Source organism: Carcharodon carcharias, chromosome 8 (assembly GCF_017639515.1).
Source record: "Carcharodon carcharias isolate sCarCar2 chromosome 8, sCarCar2.pri, whole genome shotgun sequence".
In the NCBI taxonomy this organism is placed as follows: Eukaryota; Metazoa; Chordata; class Chondrichthyes; order Lamniformes; family Lamnidae; genus Carcharodon; species Carcharodon carcharias.
In genome coordinates this window covers 124719410-124740272 of record NC_054474.1, presented here as the reverse complement: position 1 = coordinate 124740272, position 20863 = coordinate 124719410, and the positions used below count along the sequence as shown (strand labels likewise).

Sequence of the window (20863 nt, the reverse complement as noted above, 5' to 3'; positions counted from 1 at the left end):
TGTGGAAAGGCATGGACTAGTCAGGGATGGTCAGCATGATTTTGTTAAAGGAAGGTCTTGCCTCTCAAATTTGATTGAATCCTTTGAGGAAGTGTCAAGAAAGGTTGATGAAGGTAGTGTAGTGGATGTAGTGTACATGGATTTTAGCAAGGCATTTGACAAGGTCCCACATGGCAGATTGGTCAAGAAGTTAAAAGCCCATGGGATTCAGGGTAATGTGGAAAACTGGATAAAAGGTTGATTTTGTAACAGGAAACAAAGGGTAATGGTCAATGGATGCCCTTGTGAATGGAAAGTCGTCTCAAGTGGTGTTCCACAGGGCTCGGTGTTGGGACCCTTGCTGTTTGTGTTATATATTAACAATTTGGATGTGAACGTGGGGGGCATAACTGGGAAATTTGCAGATGACACAAAGATTGGCCGAGTAATGGATAGTGTAGAGGATAGCCATAATCTCCAAAACGATATAGATAGGTTGGTGGAGTGTGTGGTAAAGTGGCAGAAGGATTTTAACATAAAGAAGTGTGAGGTCATACATTTTAGGGAGGTCAAACAGTTACAGGGATTACACAATAAATGGGAATATAATAAGAGGGGTAGATGAAGTGAGAGATCTTGGTGTACAAGTACACAGGTCTCTGAAGGCAGCAGTTCAAGTAGACAAGGTTGTAAAGAAGGCATATGGAATGCAGTCCTTCATTGGCAGAGGTATAGAATATAAAAGTAAGAATATAATGTTGGAATTGTATAAAACACTGGTGAGGCCACAACTGGAGTATTGTGTGCAGTTCTGGTCACCACATTGCAGAAAGGACGTAATAGCTCTGGAGAGAGTGCAGAGGAGGTTTACAAGAATGTTGCCAGGGTTAGAAAAGTGTAGCTACGAGGAGAGATTGGATAGGTTGGGGTTATTTTCCTTAGAACAAAGAAGGCTGAGAGGTGACTTGATTGAGGTGTACAAAATTATGAGGGGAATAGATAGAGTGGACAGGATAAAATTGTTTCCCTTGGTGGAGAATTCTAGAACCAGGGGACATAGATTCAAGATAAGAGGCAGAAGGTGTAGGGGGGACATGAGGAAGAACTTTTTTACGCAGAGAGTAGTGGATGTCTGGAATTTGCTGCCCAAGTTGGTGGTAGAGGCAGAAACTCTAAACTCTTTTAAAAAGTACCTGGATCAGCACCTAAAGTGCTGTAAGCTGCAGGGCTATGGGCCGGGTGCAGGAAGGTGGGATTAGAAAGGGCACCTGGGTGTCCTCGGGCTGGCATGGACAAGGTGGGCCGTATGGCCTCCTTCTGTGCTGTAACTTTTCTATGGTTGTTTAGAGGTATTTGTCTGCTGCAAACCTGCACTTGCTAGAGCAGGATTCAGGTCGGTGCTACTCTTTCTGGATATTTATTGCACTTGTTGATCCTATTTTGTGACAGGCATCTTAACTTTGCCTTTTACTAGTTCGAACCTGTCTATCTTCTTCAGCCCTGGTGATTTAACTTGAAATAATTGTCCAAATTTACCATTTACTATCCTGTAAACCTGTAAGCTCACCTCTCAGCTGCTTTCTTAACGAGGCTTTGCTTATAATTCAAACTGTACTGCTGGAGATCAGGCTTATGGCTCTGTTCTGTACTGCCTCTGATGTTTAAATGTCTCCCCTGTGTCTCAGTGTTGGAGGTGAACATTATTGGAGCTATGCCCAGACTGGAGCTCTATGCAGTTTGATCGCAGCTTCCTCTGATTTGTATTCTACCATGGGCCATGAAGCTGAACATTCAGTTAGGGCTTTATATTGCTGCTCTACATTGCAGACATGTTGAACATTGAGTCTACTGAGACTTCTAGGTATTGTTTGACTTCATTCGTTGTTATCCCAATACCATGTATTGAGTATTACAGGATCACGCAATATAAAAGGTGGCCATTCGGCTCATCATGCTCTTTGAAAGAGCTACCCAGCGAGTGCCACTACCCCACCCTTTTCCCCTGCCCTGCAAATTTCTGCTTTTCAAGTATTTATTCAATTCCCTTTTGTAAATTACTGTTAAATCTGCTTCCACCGCCCTTTCAGGCAAGTGCATTCCAGATCTTCATAACTGTAAAAATATGAAAAACATTCTCCTCATTTCCCTACCAGATTTTTTTGCCAATTATCTAATACCTGTGTCCTCTAAGTACTGACTTTTCTGCCACTGGAAACAGTTCTTTATTTCCTTCATAATTTCGAACACCGTGTTTAAATCTTTTAATATTTTTAGAGTTGTTATGATCTGGGCAGTACAGAACAGAGCCATAAACCTGATCTCCCGTGGTACAGTTTGAATTATGACCAAAGCCTCATTAAAAAAACACCGTAGATGTGACCATAACCTTCTCTGCTCTAAAGAGAACAAGTCCAGTTCTCTAGTCTTGGCAAGGCAGGTAAGGACAAAGGCAAGCTAGAAAAACTGGGCAGACCCAACAAAATCAGACAATTTATCCTTCCCTATCCTGTGGAAAACAGTGCAGTTCTGCAGTGGGCTCCATAGCCATGTTAGAACACACATCAGATGACACTACACACGCAAGACAAGGTCATCTTTTAGAACTAAGGGAAACCGATAATGTCAAGTTATGCCACGTAACTCATCTCTGGTGCCATTCTGGTTAATCTCTGCACTATGGCCTTTCTAAAGTGTGGTGCCCAGAATTGGACACAATACCCTAACTGAGTCTTAACCAGAGATTTCTAAAGATTTAGCATTTTTTACACTTTTGTCTTTTTTCTAGTATGCATTAGTTTCATAATAACCTGCATTGAATTCCATCTACCATTGTTGTGCCCATTGACATTTCTTGTCCAAGTAATTCTGTTATTTCTCAGCTGCTTCTCCTGACTCTCTTTCTTGGGTATCAAATGCAGATTTGACCATTTTGCAAGTCCAAGTCATTATAAACTAGAAATTCTAATGGTCCCAGCACTTGAGCCCTGCGGACATTCGATTCCATCCTGTGCCCCACCTTGAAGTAACTTTTCTGACAAGTAACCAATATTTACTACCCTTCATCCATACCCAAGGTTTACCCTGGATCCCTATGTCTCTGAGCTTAAGACTTTTGTATGGAACTTTGCCAAATACTCCTTGAACATTTTGGTACAATGCATTGTGGCTCTGATCATGATCCACTTGGATCATCTCTTCAAAGAATTCTGGGAGTCCTCTTCTGAATCCACATTAACTAGTTCATCATATTACAATTAAGATTTGGGTAGTGGTACAATAATGTAAAGAAGGTAGCATCAATGTGTTTTGCCAACACAGAATACACCATCTCCTAAAGGGGGGAAAGAATACACTGATCCCTATTTTTTTGGTTGTGGGTCGATAAAATGCACTTCCCTATTTGCCCCAACCCCCATCTCTTATTGCCAGTGCCAACGACTTAGTTTCCTTGCTGCTGGGTTGTACAGAAAGAGGAGATGATGCAGGAGGAATCCTGTCAGAAACTGTTGTGGTCCTGAGAAGCCTGTCACAGGGTCCGTGCATGTCCAGCTCTGAACCACACACTTTGACAAGCCATTCCAGGGCAGGACCAAGCTGTTTAGTGGATTAGGCAAGGTGGAGCAAACACTGCACTCAAAGCTGTCTTTCTGGTTCTGTGGGCTCAGATTACGGAACTTGGGGTCCAATTACTTCCATCTTTGGATCCCTGAGCTAAAAGCAGTGTTTGGTATTGAGAAATAGGAATAAGACCATCATGAAATCTGATCCAGTCAGCCCTTTAACATGGGAATCAGCACCCAGATATTTTAGTGCCAGTTTTCTGGTTTTGATAATGTAATGTAACATTTATACATAATTAATCACAATTTAGGTCAGCGAAGCTGGGAATGTTTACCTCACATTATAAGCACTGAGTGTAAGTGCATCTTGGCTACAGCTGCGTCCAGGTTGTTGCAAACTAATCCAGAACATGAATATATGATCATCACTAACAAATCCAATAAGTAATTCAGAGAAACTTTTTTTGCCCAACAAGTGGTTAGAATTTTTTTCAATTTATTCATTTATGGGATGTGAGTGTCGCTGGCCCATCCCTAATTGCCCTTGAGAAGGTGGTGGTGAGCTGCCTTCTTGAACTGTTGTAGTCCCTGTGGTGTAGGTACACCCACGGTGCGGTTAGGGAGGGAGTTTCAGAATTTTGACCCAGCAACAGTGAAGGAACGGTGATATGGTTCAAAGTCAGGATGGTGAGTGGCTTGGAGGGGAACTTCCAGGTGGTGGTATTCCCATCTATCTGCTGCCCTTGTCCTTGGAACTTGCTGCAAAGTGGAGCAATTGAAATAAATAGCTAAGACGAATGCAGCTCCAACAATACTCAGGAAGCTCAACACCATCCAGCACAAAACAATCTTCAGCACCCCATCCACCACCTTCATCATTCACTCCACCCATCAATGACGTACAGTGGCATTGTGTGTACTATTACAAGATGCACTGCAGTAACCCACCAAGCTTCCTTTGACAGCACCTTCCAAACCCTAGACCTCTACCACCTAGAGGAATAGGGGTAGCAGGTGCATGGTAATACCACCTGCAAGTTCTCCATTAAGTCATACACCATCCTGCCATGGAACAATATTGCCTTTCCTTCACTGTTGCTGGGTCAAAATCCTAGAGCTTCCTCCCTAACAACACTGTGGGTGTAGCTACACTACCTGGGCTGCAGCTGTTCAAGTAGGTGGCTCACCACCACCTTCTCACAGGCAATTAGGGATGAGCAATAATGCTGGCCTATGAAAGAATAAAAAAATTGCAACTGGATTACACTGCCTGAAAGTTTGTTGGAAGCATATTCAGTAATAATTTTTTTAAAAAGGGAACTGAATGAACATTTGAAGGGAAAATTGTGCAGAAACAATGTATTTCTTGCCAACACAATATGGCCATGCTTGATGGCCGCCGATACCCACCTGTGCATGCACAATGGTCCACGCATGTGCCGAAATCCAAGGATGTTGCTCCAGCCTGCCAGAAAGCTTTTTTTGACAAGGGAAAATGTGCTACAATCATTTAAAAAAGTGGATAAATTGGAAGCCAAGTCCAAAGTGAAAGCAGCAAAGGCTAAGGAAGCAGCGCCAGGAAAAAGATGAAATAACCTGAGCAAATTGCAAACCTCTGAGCCCAAAGGCCCTTCTCAGTTCCTCACGAAACAGCTGATCCCTGATCAACTGATCCCTGTCTTGGCGCTAGGGGCAGATTTCAGATAGAAATGTTTTCCCCTAAATCCAGAATTCCTGGTCACTTGGATGTATGCAACACACGGCTCGCCCTCTGCTCTGCAATAAAACAGAGGGATGTCTCTTCAGAACCGGGGTGTGCCTGGGTGCAGTCAAATTTTGTGCGACTTTCCTTCTTCATGTTCAGGGTGAGAGTCTGTAAAATAGTAAACATGGCAGAGAAACCCCGCGTCACAACCCAATCCCAAACACATTATATACTCTCTAATTCAGCTGGAAGAGGTGTTAGTAAAATTCTCAATGTGTCTGGGAGGGGAGTTGTGTGAGAATAGAATAGAAACCATGATTGAAATGGAAACAGGTGGTTTGACTGAAGAAACGACTGTACTTAGGCAGGAATATCGCTGACAGGTCTGGATTTAAAAGATCTGGGTTTCTACCTATTGTTAAATATAATGTTCCAGTACTTAAGATTTGTTTAGAGCACCCTGCTCACTTCTGCCTAGGATTTGATTTTTGTTTTCCTGCTCTGTCGCTCACAGTGACAGAGTAAAACACTAGCACTGTGTATGTGGCATTGGTAACAAACACTGCCATATAGAATTGCCAAGCAATTGGGCTTAATTGGATAGCACTTTGAATATGTCAGCACTAGCAGAATGGCCTATTGTTCTGTAATTCAAGGGTAATTAGATAAGTATATGGCAGCAAAAGGATTAGAATGATAGAGTGAGGTAAAGTAGGATGGGAGCAGGCCCACAATGAGCATAAGCACTGACAGAGACCATTTGGGTCAAATAGCCTATTTCTGCACTGCAGTGAAACAAAAGCTAATGCTGGAAATCTGAAATAAAAACAGAAAATGCCAGAAGTACTCAACAGGTCTGGCAGCATCTGTAGAAAAATGCGGAAGGGTGCTACTTTGAATATGGAGACTGGTGGGGTGGATGTTGAGCCCTATTATGGTTCTGGAAGAGAGGGAAAGGGGTAGAAGCAGAATTGCATTAAATAGAGCAGACGTGGTCAGGGCCAGTCATCATGGTGAGGGGGATTCCTTCGTTGAGGAAAAAGGAAGCAACATTGGAAGCAACAGTATGGAAGGTTGCATCATCAGAACAGACATAATGGAGAAACTGGGAGAATGGAATAGAGCCCTTACAGGAAGCAGGGTGTGAGGACGTGTAGTCAAGGTGGCTGTGGGCTTAGTGAATATTGGTCGATAGCTTATCCCTTGTAATGGAGACAGAGAAGTAGAAGAAGGAAAGGGATATGGACCATGAAAAGGCAAGAGTATGGACCATGGGAAGGTGAGCGAAAGAACCATGGGAAGGTGGGTGAAAGGACCATCGGAAGGCGAGATATGGGTGGAAATTGGAAGCAAGGTTGATTAAATTTTCCAGTTCAGGACAAGAACAGGAAGTGGAACTGATATAGTCATCAATGTGCCAGAAAAGGGTGAGGCAGGAGGCCTGAGCTGGACTGGAATAAATTATGTTCCACATATCCCTCAAAAAGACAACATAACTAAGAGTCATGTGGGTTCCCATAGCAACACCTTTTACTTGGAAAAAGTGAGTGGAGTTGAAGGAGAAGTAGCTTAGTGTGAGAACATGTTCAGCCAGGTGGAGGAGGTGGTGGTGGATGGGGCCTCCGTTCAAGAAAGAAGCAGAATGCCTTCAGAACATCCATGTGGGGGTTGGAGGTGTAGAGAGATTGGATGTCCATGATGAAAAGGAGACGGCTGGGGCCAATAAATTAAAAACTGTTAAAGTGACCAAGGGCAACAGAAGAGTCACAAATGTAGGTGGGAACAAAGTGGACAAAGGGAGAAAGAGTTGAGTCAAGTTAGAAAGAGATCAGTTCAGTGGAACTGGAACAGACTGAAACAATGAATCTATCAGGGCAGTTATGTTTGTGGATCCTAAGAAAGAGGTAGAAGTGAGATGTTCAGAGTTGGGGACTATGAATGAAGATCTCCAGAGGCAATGAGATCAACAAGTCTCTGATATCTTGGCTTTATTTTCAGTGGTGGGGTCATTGTCCAGAGAGAGGTAGGAGGAGATGTCAGAAATTTGGGATTCAGCCTCTGCTTCGTAGAGGTTGGTATGTTTCTGTATTGTGATTGCTATGTAATTCCACCTATCAAAAGTTACTCTCTCTATCATATTATTCTGTACCTGCAATGTGCATCTCTGAGCAAGGTGTTAATTAGCATTTGTGCTTCATTGAGAAAAGACAGTAGATGGACCTCAGCATCCTGATCTCATGCTTTGTCCTGCTCATTGGAAGCTGAAGTGTGAATCAGCCCATTGCCACTCTTCATGTTGCTCCGTGATTGGCTGGCATTGTGGAAGCTTTGGCACCCTTTTTCCTTCTGCCATCCGCACCCGCCACAAGAAAAAGTGAATCTGCTCTCTATAATACTGTGCAGTCGACCAAGACATTCACGCAGTCGGCTGAGTGGAAGTAAGGTGGATGATGCCTGTACAAAAGCTTGAAATGACTTTTTGCAGGTGCTGTATTTACAGGAATTTTCTTTCATTACAGAGCAAATTCATGGACTACGAAAAGAGGAAGGTAAGAAAGTGCACACAACTGCTATTTTATGTAGTTGGTTCAATTATTATTTTGCAATAAATCTTAATGGATTCCAGCTAATTGCCCATCTTTGATTCCAGTATTGAAACCAATACCTGTAAGTATTTTCAAAAGAAAATTGGCTGGACATTTGAAAGAAATAAAATTGCAGGGTTACGTGGATAGAGCAGGGAAATGGGACTGATTGGATTGGTCCACGGAGAACCAGCGTAGACTCGACAAACTAAATGGCTTCCTTCTGTGCCATAAATAACTCTGACTCAATCCACCAATCCAGTCTTATTGCATTGAATTCCAATTGTTCAAACCCTTTCCCAGTCTCACCAATGGTGCAGTATTCCACTAGAGCAAAGCCCTTTCCCAGTCTCATCCAACCACACAGAACTCCATTGGATCAAATCCTTTCCCATTCACATGTGCTGTACAGAATTCCCATTGTATAAATCCATTCCCAATCCCACCTACAGTACAGAATTCCAATGGACAAAATCCTTTCCCATTCTCACCTCATTGGGCAGAGTTCTAATGTACCAAAATCTTCCAACCTGGTGTTGCATATTCCAACACCCAGTATAACATTGCCTATATTGTTGCTCATTAGATTGTTAAGCTGGTCTTTATTTGACAAAGCCATCTGGTTTTGTGCCAGACATTCAATATGGGGAAGCAATTTGTGTCAAGATGTATCACTGTTGTCAAAATGTGACATTGATCCCCTGCTCCTCTGGTGCCTCTCTTTCCCTCCCTGGCTCCTGCCAAAGGCGTTCCTCACAGTTCCCTCTAATGGACAGTCTGGCTCTTGCTCTGACTCACTGATTACTTCTTAGCTCATGAAACAATTCTTGCAACATGTATTTAATCTGGCACTGAGCAGTCATGTTCTCCATTAAGTTCTTGGCAGTTTATCCACAAGCAAAAGATAAATTAAGATATTTTGGTGAAAGGCTACCTCAGCCGGGGACACACAATCAACCCTTGTTTGGTTCTAATTTCCTGCTGTTACTCCAAGATTTAACAATTAACTTGAATAAGAAAACTAGGGATACTTCCCTCACCATTCTTCTAATGACCAGCCTGCTTCTTGCTCTAACTCACTGACTGCTTTATTCACTGTTTTACTTTTTTTACATAAATCCTTTTTCAATCAGACCTGTCAGGTTACTGTCTTTCACTTTAGTAGAAATGCATTACTAAAACAGAATTGGGTCCAGGATATAGGATGTACAGTTGTACAGTGACTGTTAAACAGTTATGGTCCCATCCAATCAGAACCTGGTCCTACTCAATCAAAAATGCAGTCACTGTGAAGCCCAACCAGTCACGAGTAGTCAGTGATGTCCTGGGTTAGAAGAATTGCCCAACAGGATGATCTGTAAGTGACGGTTTTATCTCTGCGGGGATTATTTATAGAAGGTTCTGACACAAGCTGTGTTTTTTGAACAATTCTCCCTTTAAGAACTCATAATTGCTTTCTGTGCTGTTGAATTTGCCAAAGGAGAAAATGACTCTGCGGTCTTTCTCCAAGCAGGAGCTTTTCCTCTGATGATGTCCCTCTCCTGAGCTGTTCCACAAATAGCAATCATGCTTCAATACCTTTTCCAAGTGACCCTCCTTGTTTGAATCTCAACAATTGAGGTTGAGCTAATTATGAGGGGGCGGTAGTGTGAATCAGAGGTCACTTGAAGCTTAAACACGTGTGCTTTCTAGTAGGGGTTATTGGACAGCAATGGGACAAAGAGGGAGACCTGGCTGATTTTTCCATTCCTCCATCTTCCCTCACCCTCCTCCTTTTCCCCGTTAGCAGGCACCCTACTCTAGCCATTCCTACCAACCTAACCCAGTACTACAGATGAATCCAGAATGAACTTGGACCCTTGCTGTTTTGTACAGCTCAGCCCATCGAGAGGAACCAGGTGGGTATGAGTTGTTGCCACACCGTACCTGACCCAGCCAGATGTGCTGTGCCTATCATTGTGGCGCAGTGTTTATGCTGCTGCGGTGCCACGTGCCCAGGGAGCTCCACACAAGATTGTGATGCTGTACCTCACCCCACTGTGTCTCCTGTTCTCAGGAACAGAAGCAGCAGGAGAAGCTGGATTTTGAACGGCGGCTAAACGAGGAGCAGCGGGAGAGGACACAGCTCATCATGCAGAGCAACAGTCAAAAGGAGCAAGTCCTGATGTCGGTGAAGCAGGTAACCAGGGGATGAATAGGCAGGGGAAGAATTGGTGGGCATGGTCACTCCTTGTGTTAAACAAAATATAACTCTCGGCAGTTCGTAACTTTCTGCAGGCTGTTGAGGATTGGTGCTGGCCAATGTCACCTGTTACATTTCTTTTCTGGGTACAGATTAGTTGTATCCTGGGTCAGCTCAGCTTACTTGAGTTGCTGCTTTCTGCATGTGCTGTTGGTATACAGGGACCTATGAATCTCACCTGTTTCTGAATGATTTTGTGCATCTCTCTGAGACTCCCTGCCTCCCCTCCATATCATCGGTAGTTGGCAGGCCGCAACCTTGTCGACATATTAGAGAGTTGTTGCTGATATCTCATATTGTCCCCTGTGCTGCCTAGATAACAGAGTCTTTAATTTGGCTTTTACAAATTGAAAAATGTTTTAATATTTTTCAGGGACAAGGGATGTTATAGAAATTCACAGGACAGAAGGAGCCCTTTGGCCCATTGTGCTTGTATCAGCTCTTTGAAAAAAACTACCCAGTTAATCCCAGTCTTGTTCTTTCTCTTTGCCCTATCCAGTTTCCTTTTGAAAATTGCTATTGAATCTGCATCTGCTTCCACCACCCTTTAACATACTGCATTCAAGATCATCGTAACTCACTGTAAAAATCTGTCTCCTCATCTCCCCTCTGGTCCCTTAGCCAGTGATCTTAAATCTGTGTCTTCTGGTTACTGACCCTCCTGCACAATTACATCCTGCATTGAAGTAATTTGTTATGTCAGAAAATTCGAATTAATTCAAACTAGCAATGCTGAAAATTTACAAATAAATGAGTCATGTGTTTGGAAGTTAGTTGAGGGAAGATTATTGGTCGGGACAGTGGGAGAACTCCCTGCTTGTTAGGTGGAGCTGTAGGATCCAACTGTGGAAAATCAGCAATGATTAACATTGTCACAGCCTTTGTCCTTTCTAACATGGAGTACTTGACCAGATCCCCTGGGCAGCATCAGGCACGGCCATTTGGACCGCCCGACAACTGATGGTCATGTGTTTGTTGGAATGGATCAGGCATGAAGCTTAACCCATAATGCACTCAAAGATGTTATCGACTAAAGGAGTTCACAATGTTCATCACATGCAGGAGATGCTGGTGTCAGAATGAACCTGCTTCAGTCCCCCTTGGTTGGAATAACTCCACTCCCTCCGCCTATTTGCTGTGATCTTGTTCCTGATTTTCTTGGCGTCCCTTCTTGGCTGCTGGTTTCTGCTCACCACACATGGTCACGTTCACTTTCAGAAATACAAGTACTGACTCGCGCTTCCTGTCCTACATTTTTCTTTGTTTTGTGTCATGTTTTTCCGTGCCTGACCCTCATCTTGGTTTCCATAGGAGCAAGGGAAGCTGGATCAGGGTCTCCGTGACCAGCAGCGCTATTTGGAGGTAGAGCGTCAGCGGCTACAGGAGGAGCTGAAACAAGGAGAGCGTGGAGCCACAAACCTTATCCACAATCTGCTGGAGGACAGTGAGAGGTGAGGGGAAAGCGGGTGAAATTGCAGTCTGCCAAATTGACCTGCACAACCTCTGTGATTCAGGATAAATGGTGTACCTACTGACCTATGGCTGCCGGACTTGACTGTGTGACAGTCAGATCGGTGACAGAATGACCCAGGGCCCACCGCTGTGCCTGCCAATATCAGATGCGAGTCAGGCTGAGACAGCACATCTTCACCCTAAAAAGAAAACCTAATTCTAGAAGTGTTAGTGAGTGAGGTTATTTGGTGGTGGTTAGTTACTGGGTGAACACTTCCCTTCTTAAAAGGTCAAAATTAAAAATGTGAGAAAAAATAGAAAATAGCAAGTTGCCCATCAGCTTCTGGAAGCGGGAAATGGTATTCAAGTATGGTTCTTCCCAATGTGAGTGCCAACCCTAATTTGAGTTCTCCCTCTGTTTTCACGTGCCAGTGGACCTATCCAGTTGTCATGAGGTTTTGAAAAATATAAAATTCATTTTAATCTTTCCCCACCACTTCATTGTCTTCGATGTTTTGAGAGAACTCTCCTGCTACCTTTCTTTGAAGAGTGCCTCGAGATCTTTTATATCCACCTGAGAGAGCAGAAGGGGCCTCAGTTTAACATCTCATCTGAAAGATGGCATTTCTGGCAGTGTAGCACTCCCTCAGTGCTGCTCTGAAGTGCCCACTTGGATTGTGAGTATCCCCAGCTTTAATTAGCCCACCATTGGTGCCTTCAGCTGCCTGGGCCCTAAGCTCTGGAATTCCCTCCCTAACCTTCTCCACCCTTCCAGTTTGCTTTACTCCTTTAAGATGTTCCTTAAAACCTACATCTTCAACAAACATTTTTGTAATTTGCCCTAATATCTTCTGACTCTTTCAAATTTTGTGAAGCACTTTGGGAACTTTTATTATATTATGTTGGTGTGGGCTCAGGTTTCTGGAGTGGGACTTGAACCCACAATCTCCTGACTCGAAGGTCAGATTGAAACCACTGAACCACAGGGTCATCAGCTGCACCTTTGCAGGAAGCACTGACTTAGTGAATCAGTCGGTGCCTGAAGAGTCTTCCATCCATCCTCTCCCGAGCTTATTTCGACTGTAAGTGGACTCTGACCCTCTTTGCTCTCATTACACAGCTTGTTTCTTTGGGGTTAATAGTAATGTAGCACGAGATGACCAAGATGGGGCTTGTCTCAGAGCCAGAGATTCCAGGAGACACAGAAAACAGAGTGGAAAGGAACAGGTTAATCTAGCACTCCCTGGTTAATTATGAGGATTGTGGGGCCACTAATAATAGGGTTCCTCGCTCCTCATTCAAACCTCCTATTTGAATAGACACTAATCCAGACTGGGTGGCCACTGCTGCTCATAAGAGCAGGGCTTGCTCCAGCTTATGGCCTGTGGGTTATCAACTGTGTGTAGCCCATCATTCAGGTTGTGAGAGACAGTCCATAAGGAGTCAGGTATCTAGAAGTGTGCAGAGTCTATTTGAATCCAGTACTGATAAACCTGAGCTCTGGCCAGAACTGCTTATAGGCTAGGTGTGAAATTCCTGTTGATAAGCAGCTCTCTTGTCCTGTTGATAACCCTGGCTGTTCATTCCTGAAATGTTTTTTGCTGCCTAACATGAGGACTAGAGAGGAGCCTGTCAAACCTTATTGTTTTAGTGCAGTGACATTTGAATCTGCTCATTTGATTATCTTGAACTAATTTCACTCTTCAAAATATAGTTTTTCTGCTATGGGTTTATACACACCACTAAAATGTAGTAGTCAGGTTAAAAAATAAGGCTATTGGGATGTTGGCCTTTATAACGAGAAGACTAGAATCTAAAGCGAAATTTTGCTACAATTATACAAAGCCCTTGCTGGACCACATCTGGAGTTTGAGTCACCGCACCTTTCCTTGGAAGGAGTGCAGCATGGATGCACCAGAAAGTTACCAAAGCTCCAGGACTGATTGCAGGAGCTTCTTATGAAGTTCTGTTGAGGAATGCATTCTTTGCTGGGGTTTCAATCGATGACATCCTTTATGCAAAGGTAACAGAACAGCGTGTATTTATATAGTGCCTTCACAAACTCAGGACAACCCAGGCACATCACAGCCAGTAAAATACCTTTGAAGCATTGTCACTGTTGCATTGTAGAAAATGTGACAGCCAATTTGTGCACAGCAAGCTCCCACAAGCAGCAATGTGAAAAATGACCAGATAATAGGCCAAATTTCCTGATCTCTAGATTGATGGAGATTTAACACACGACCAAAGATGCTTACCTACAGGTGTCCTGTTGTGCAGACCTATGTGGGAATTGCCCAGGACCTTCAACTTTTGATGGGCAATTCCCTGCTCCCCCAGGACCCACTGTGAAGTCTCCCACTCTGAGTTAGAGTCAGAGACTTTGGACAGTTTTGCTGTGCTTACCTGGATAGTTACCCAGGAAATGTTAGACAGAAAAGACCTAGTCTAACACTGGGCACCCACCCCCCGACCCCCACCCCCTCTCTACCCCATTTCTTAAACTGATCTCCTGACTACACGCTGCCCACCCCCCCCAAACAAACTGACCTGACAACGCTTCTGACCGGACTACCCCTCAACCACGCAACTACCTGCACAACTAGCACCCCCCCAACCACCAAGCACCCATCTACCCCCCGACCCAGCCTGATTACCCTCCTGACGTGATTACCATTCTGACCATCTGACTGACTGACTCGACTTAACCCCCTGACCTGAGCTGATTACACCCACGCACCCCCCCATCCAGACCAGACTCGACTACACCCCCCACCCCCACCCAAGCAGTCTACACCGACCTGACCAGACTACACCCCACCCAAGCTGACTACACAGCACCCCCCCGTCCCCGGACCCAACCAGTCTACCCCCCACCCCATCCCAACCCAACCAGACACAGCTACAACCCCCCTCCCACTGACCCAACCAGTCTACAGCAGCCCCCCGCCACCTGACCCAACTACACATACCCCCCACCGACCAGACTACACCCACCCCGACCAGACCAAACCAGGCTACACCCCTCCCGACCTGACTACAACCCTGACCCGACTACACCCCCCCACAACCTGACCACATTCCCCCGACCTGGCCTGACTGCAGCTCCAACCCAGTCCAACTACACTCTTCTCCCCACCCCCAGATCCAACCCAACCCAACTGCCCCCACCAACCTGACCTGACTAAACCTCTGCTCCCTGAGCTGACTACATCCCAGACCTGACCTGGCCTGAATACGCCCCCTGAACCAAGGCCAACTGCACCCCCCAACCCAACTACCCCCTCATGGCCTGACCCAACCCAACTGCACCCCTTGGCTTGACCTGACCCAACTGCTCCCTTTACCCACTTGCCAACCTCATCCAGCCACCCTCAACTCCTCTATCCACCTACCCCCATACTCACTCATCACCTCACCCACCTCCCCACTCACTCACTCATCCATTCGTGCACTTACCCATTCACTCACTCATTCATTCACTAACATTTAATCTGACCTTTAAACTTACCATACAGCAGCTGGAGCCGTAAATTAAGGGCATGTCTTGTTTTCCCCTCAACTCTACTCCACTTCAACAGAATTCCCCAATGGTTGGCTTTTTGAAAGCCGGACTTGGAAGGCCACGGTGGAAATACACAGCAACGTCGAACTGGAAGAATTTACAAGCGCAGAGGCATTGCCGCTGCTCAGAAGATCCAGGCCAATCGGCTTAGTGATATTGGCCAGGACACCATCAGCTCTTCTTGGAATATTACCATGGGATCTTTTACATCCATCTGAGATAGCAGAAAGGACCTTGGTTTAACATCTCATCCAAATGATGGCATCTCTGACAATGCAGCACTCCATCAGAGAGAACTGCGCTGATGTGTCAAAAACAACCAGAACAACTTGCATTGATATGACACAGTTAAGGTGGTAAAACATTCCAAGGTGCTTAACAAAAGCGATATCACTATAAACACTTTTGGCACTATGCAATAGAAGAACAAATCAGCAAACTAAAAGCTTGATCAAAGGGTTAGGTTTAAGATGCATCATAAAGGAGGAGTGCTGGATTGGTTAGGAAGGGAATTCCAGAGCTTAGGGTCCAGTGAAAGCACAGCCGCCAATTATTGAATGATTAAAACCAAGGATGCACATGAGGCCAAAAGCTTTATTTTTATTCGTTCATGGGATGTGGGTGTCACTGGCTGGGGCAGCATTTATTGCCCATCCCTAATTGCCCTCAAGAAGGTGGTGGTGAGCTGCCTTCTTGAAACCACTGCAGTCTGTGTGTTGTAGGAACATCCACAGTGCCTTTAGGGAGGGAGTTCCAGGATTTTGACCCAGCAACAGTGAAGGAACAGCAAAAAAGTTCCAAGTCAGATTGGGGTGTGGCTTGGAGGGGAACTTCCGGGTGGTGGTGTTCCTATGCGTCTGCTGCCCTTGTCCTTCTAGTTTGTAGAGATCGCAGGTTTGGAACTTACTGTTGAAGGAGTCTTGGTGAGTTGCTGCAGTGCGTCTTGTAGATGGTACACACTGCTGCCACTGTGTGTCAGTGATGAAGGGAGTGAACGGTTAAGGCGGTGGACGGGGTGCCAATCAAGCAAGCTGTTTTTTCCTGGATTGTATCGCAATTTGGAGGAGTGCAGAAATCTTGGAGGGCTGGAGGAGGTTACGGAGAGAGGGAGTGGTGAGACCATAGAGGGATTTGAAAGCAAGGGCAATGTTTTTAAATTTGAGGTATTGACAGACGGAAGGTGCATGTAGGCAATCGTGATGATGCCGTGGATATGAGGTTGGAAACTCGCTTCTAGATGAAACACAACACTAAGTGTGTGAATGGTCTTACTCAATTTAAGACAGTTGCCAGGGATGGAGATGGAACCATGTTTGTGGGGAGACCAAAGCCAGTGGCTTCTCTGGAATGGGACTTGAACCCACCAGATTCTGAATTAGAGACGAGTTTACTACTGCAAAGCCCTGGCTGACAGAGTCCAACAGTCCCTCTCAAACCATGCCTCTTCCTAGTGGGCTCAACTGGTTGCCTAATAACTTGATGTCCTGAAAAGAGCAGTGAAGAGGGTAGCAAAGGTCCAGTCACTGCAGACACACGCTGATTGGCATGGGCTTGACCCCTGACCCTTGCTCAGTCCTGCCAGAGCTGTTGGGCCGAGCTGATGAAAGGTGGAAATGATTTAAAATCAGAACATTACCCTCCCACCTACCCCCATCAAGGAGAGAGTTTTTAAAAATAATAAACTTTATGGGAGATCTAAGGGGGTAGGAGGTGTCATGCCTTTGACATATTTGAAGTTTTTTTTTACAAAATTGCTTCTCTTTCAGAAGAAAGCAGAACTCAATGCTGCTAGAATCACTGGAAAAAGAAAGGTGAGAATTGAACTGAGCTTGGACTATGTAATCTAAAAACCAGTGGTTCAAACACATTATTCTTTGAAAGTGCAGGTGGACGAAACCGTAAAAATAAACAATAGTATTTTGAGCTTCATAAACACTGGCAGAGTGTTCAAGAATAAAGAAGTGGTGCTGAGCTAGTACCTGGCAATAGTTGGGGCACGGTCAGATTATTGTGTACTGTTCTGAGTGTTTCATTATCTAAAATAGAACGTTAAAGCCATAGAGAACATAGAGTGTAGTTTCCCCAGGATGATGCCAGGGATGGGGGACCTCTAGATAGGAAACTGTTCCCTCTGGAGTACAGTAGTTTAAAAGAAAATTTTAAATGTTTTAAAATTCCAAAGGGCTTTGATAGGCAAGTGGGTAAGAGTGCATCCTTTAAGGAGTCAGTGACAAGGGGCATGAGTTTAAAATCCTCAAAGAATAAAGATAGAGATGAGGAGGAATTTCTTTATGCCAAGGCTGGTTGGAGGATGGAATGATTTGTCACATGGGACACAGGCTGTTGTATCTTATAAGGGAAAAGTGGATAAATATTTGAAGCAAAGGGATTTGAGGGAAGAGAGCAGGGCAGTGAGATTAGCTTTGGATTGCCCCAGCAAAGAGCTGACATGATGGGCTGAATGGCTCTTGTACCATCATTACTTACCTGAATTTATTTTTTCAGCATGTTACATGTTTAAAAATGAAGTGTTAAAGGTTTGGAGTGTCGATTTGATTAATTGCGGCCCTTTCAGCTACCGAACTGGAGGTCAAATCATTCCAGACTCCTCAGTCTACTGGTTTTGAAGGTCCAGTCTGAAGAGAGGCTACAGTACAGAGAATGTCACTCAACAACTGCCCCCTGTGCCGCCCCCCCCACCCCTACCAAGCACCCTGTGTTACTGATTCTATCTGTACTGATGTTAATCCAGCTCCCTCACACCGTCATTTAATAACCCCTCACCCTAGCACCCTGTGCTATACTATTTGTAGTCAGGATCCTGTGTTGCTGAGCGGTGTTAACCCGGTTCAGTGGTGTTAGGCTCAGTGGTGTTAGACTCTACATTGGCCACGTGGAGCTGTCTGTCTCAGCCTGTGACAGTGTCTCTGCTCCCCAGGGTCAAATCTGACACTGTTGTGTGCACCATCAGAAGGTGTTTGTTTTGAAGATATCATCAATAGGCATTAAAATAGAGAACAAAAACAAAAATACCTGGAAAAACTCAGGAGGTCCGACAGCATCTGCGGAGAGGGATACAGTTGACGTTTTGAGTCCATGTGACCCTTCATCAGAACTAAGACATTTAGAAATGAGATGAAATATAAGCTAGTAGAAGGGGGTGGGACAGGAGAGCTCAATAGGGGGTTAGAGAACATTGCTAATGGAGTTTTAACAGCTTTTGTGACTGGGGTGTTGTTAAACCTTTCCTTCTGTAATCTCATAACAGACTGAGGATGGATCAGCTGATGGCAATTTCACAGGAAGAGAACGAGAGGCTACGAAAGAGAGAGGTGGCAGGTCAGTAATATGTACTTAACCTCTGACCCTGACATTTTCTCTCACTTATTTAGGATTACCAAATTGTGTTTGTGTTTTTTTAAATCCCATTGATTGGCATGGATCTGTTGCGAGCACATCTGGCTCCAGCTCTCCGTACTGTCATGCTGCAGGACAGAGCACAAAATGGCAGCTGGCCTTGTGTCTTGGTGCAAGGAGGGGCTTTCCACACATCTGAGTCGACAGTTGGTGGATTTGAGTTCCACACCAGAGAGTTCAGTACGTCATCCAGGTCGACACTCCAGTGTTGTACTGAGGGAGTGCCACATTGTCAGGGATGCGGTCTCTCATGAGACGTTAAACCAAGGCCTCGGAGAGGATGTAAAAGATCCCAAGAAGAGGACAGGAGCTCTTGCCCGTGCACCCCCACCTTCCTTGGTGCCCTGGGCAATATTTATCCCTCAACCAACATCAGTACAAAATCAATTATCTGGTCATTATTACATTGCACCTCTGTGGAAGCTCATTTGCAATTTGGCAGCTTTATTTCCTACATTACAGTAGTGAAAAAGTACTTTTTGAATATATTGGCTGTAAAGCAGTATTCTGTCACCAAAATTACTCAGTCTGTACACACAACAAATATTCAGAGAACTAGATGTACTTCCAGGGGTAAAAACTGGAGGCAAGAACATAAACTTGCAGTAGGCCGATGACACGGTACTACTTGCAGAATCAGAAGAAGCTCTACAAAATATCGTAGATCAAGTTAAAATCTAGAAGTATAGAATATGGATTGAGTAAGAACACCTAAAAGGCAAAAACAATGATAGTTAGAATACATTAGAAGAAAATAGAGTGAAGATTGAAGTGAATGATGTCACACTGGGATGGTTTTTTTTTATTCATTCATGGAACATGGGCTTCGCTGGCTGGGCTGGCATTTATTACCCATCCCTTGTTTCCTTTGAAAAGGTGGTGGTGAGCTGCCTTCCTGAACCGCTACAGTCCCTGTGGTGTAGGTACACCCACAGTGCTGTTAGGAGGGGAATTCCAGGATTTTGACCCAGTGACAGTGAAGGAACAGTGATATATTTCCAAGTCAGGATGGTGAGTGACTTGGAGAGGAACTTCCAGGTGGTGGTGTTCCCATCTATCTGCAGCCCTTGTCCTACTAAATGGTAGTGGTCGTGGGTTCGTCGGTGGTGGAGAGAGTGAATGTTTGTGTTTGGGATGCTAATCAAGCAGGCTGCTTTGTCCTGGATGGTGTCACGCTCCTTGAATGTTGTGGCAGCTGCACTCACCTGGGCAAATGGGGAGTATTCCATCACACTCCTGACTTGTGCCATCTACCAGATGCACAGCAGGAACTCACCAAGCCTCCTTAGACAGCACCTTCCAAACTCATGACCACCACCATCTAGATTCTAGATAGGACAAGGGCAGCAGACACATGGGAACATTGCCACCTGGAAGTTCCCTCCAAGCTACTCACCATCCTGAAATATATCGTCATTCCTTGATCATCGCTGTGTCAAAATCCTGGAGCTCCCTCCCTAACAGCACTGTGGGTGTACCTACTTTACATGGACTGCAGCGGTTCAAGAAGACAGCTCACCACCACCTTCTCGAGGGTAATTGGAGACAGGCGTTAAATACTGGCCTAGCCAGTGACACCCACATCCCATGAATGAATAAAAAAAATCTACTGGCAGGTGTAGCTACAAGCAGCAGCAGTATATATCTTTGGGGTTTGGCAACATTTTGCTCAGTTCGACTCCTGTGCAGTGTCTTGGAATGTTTTACTATGTTAAGGGCTGTATATAAAGTTCTCACGCTCCTTTTCTCTGCTTATGTCTTGCAGCTGCAATGCAGGAGATGCTGTCCGAAAGCTCAATGAACAAGATCCTGCAGATGGTCTATGAGACAAGGCGACGCCAGTTGGTGGACGAGGCCAGCTCCAGGTTCAGAATTATCAGTAACTTCCTGCGAGGGGGTGGTGGGGAGGGGTGCGGGGGTAGCATCACTAACTCTAGAATAAAAGCAAAATACTGCAGATGCTGGAGATCCGAACAAAAAGTGCTAGAAAAACTCAGTTCTCCGTTCCAAAGACGAGTCATCTTGGACTCAAACATTAACATTTCTCTCTCCACAGATGCTGCCAGACCTACTGAATTTTTCCTGCACTTCTGTTTTTTATTGCTATTAACTCAATGGGGCCATTTTGTTTTTGGGTTCATGTTTTGCTCCTAAGTATTAAGCCGATCTCTGAAGAGGTTTGTGACAATGATTGTCTGGTGAATGTGTTAAAGGGGCCAACTTAGTGACTCCCTAAAGGATCAGACCCACCTTCAAAGGGTAAATCATTATTTCAGTCTATGTTAGCAGTTATAGGTTAATTGAATGGCCATATGGAGCAGGGAGGCCCTAGTTTGGCCACTGGTAGGTAAACTATTC

General features: G+C 44.8%; 1 protein-coding gene across 4 annotated transcripts in view; it reads left to right on the top strand.

Annotated features, from left to right (window-relative positions):
• The window catches only part of lrsam1 (leucine rich repeat and sterile alpha motif containing 1), a 68237-nt gene that overhangs the window by 25342 nt on the left and 22032 nt on the right, over nt 1-20863 (top strand). For 3 of the 4 annotated variants that reach the window (XR_005943833.1, XM_041193905.1, XM_041193903.1), the window contains 6 exons: nt 7764-7793; nt 9886-10008; nt 11383-11522; nt 16855-16899; nt 18357-18427; nt 20271-20370. Coding sequence is in view for 3 of the 4 variants with exons in the window: in XM_041193905.1 (XP_041049839.1) it covers nt 7764-7793; nt 9886-10008; nt 11383-11522; nt 16855-16899; nt 18357-18427; nt 20271-20370 (509 nt within the window). In the remaining variant the exon portion in view is untranslated. The remainder of the gene's footprint in view (nt 1-7763; nt 7794-9885; nt 10009-11382; nt 11523-16854; nt 16900-18356; nt 18428-20270; nt 20371-20863) is intronic. The other variant, XM_041193904.1, reaches the window with a different exon arrangement.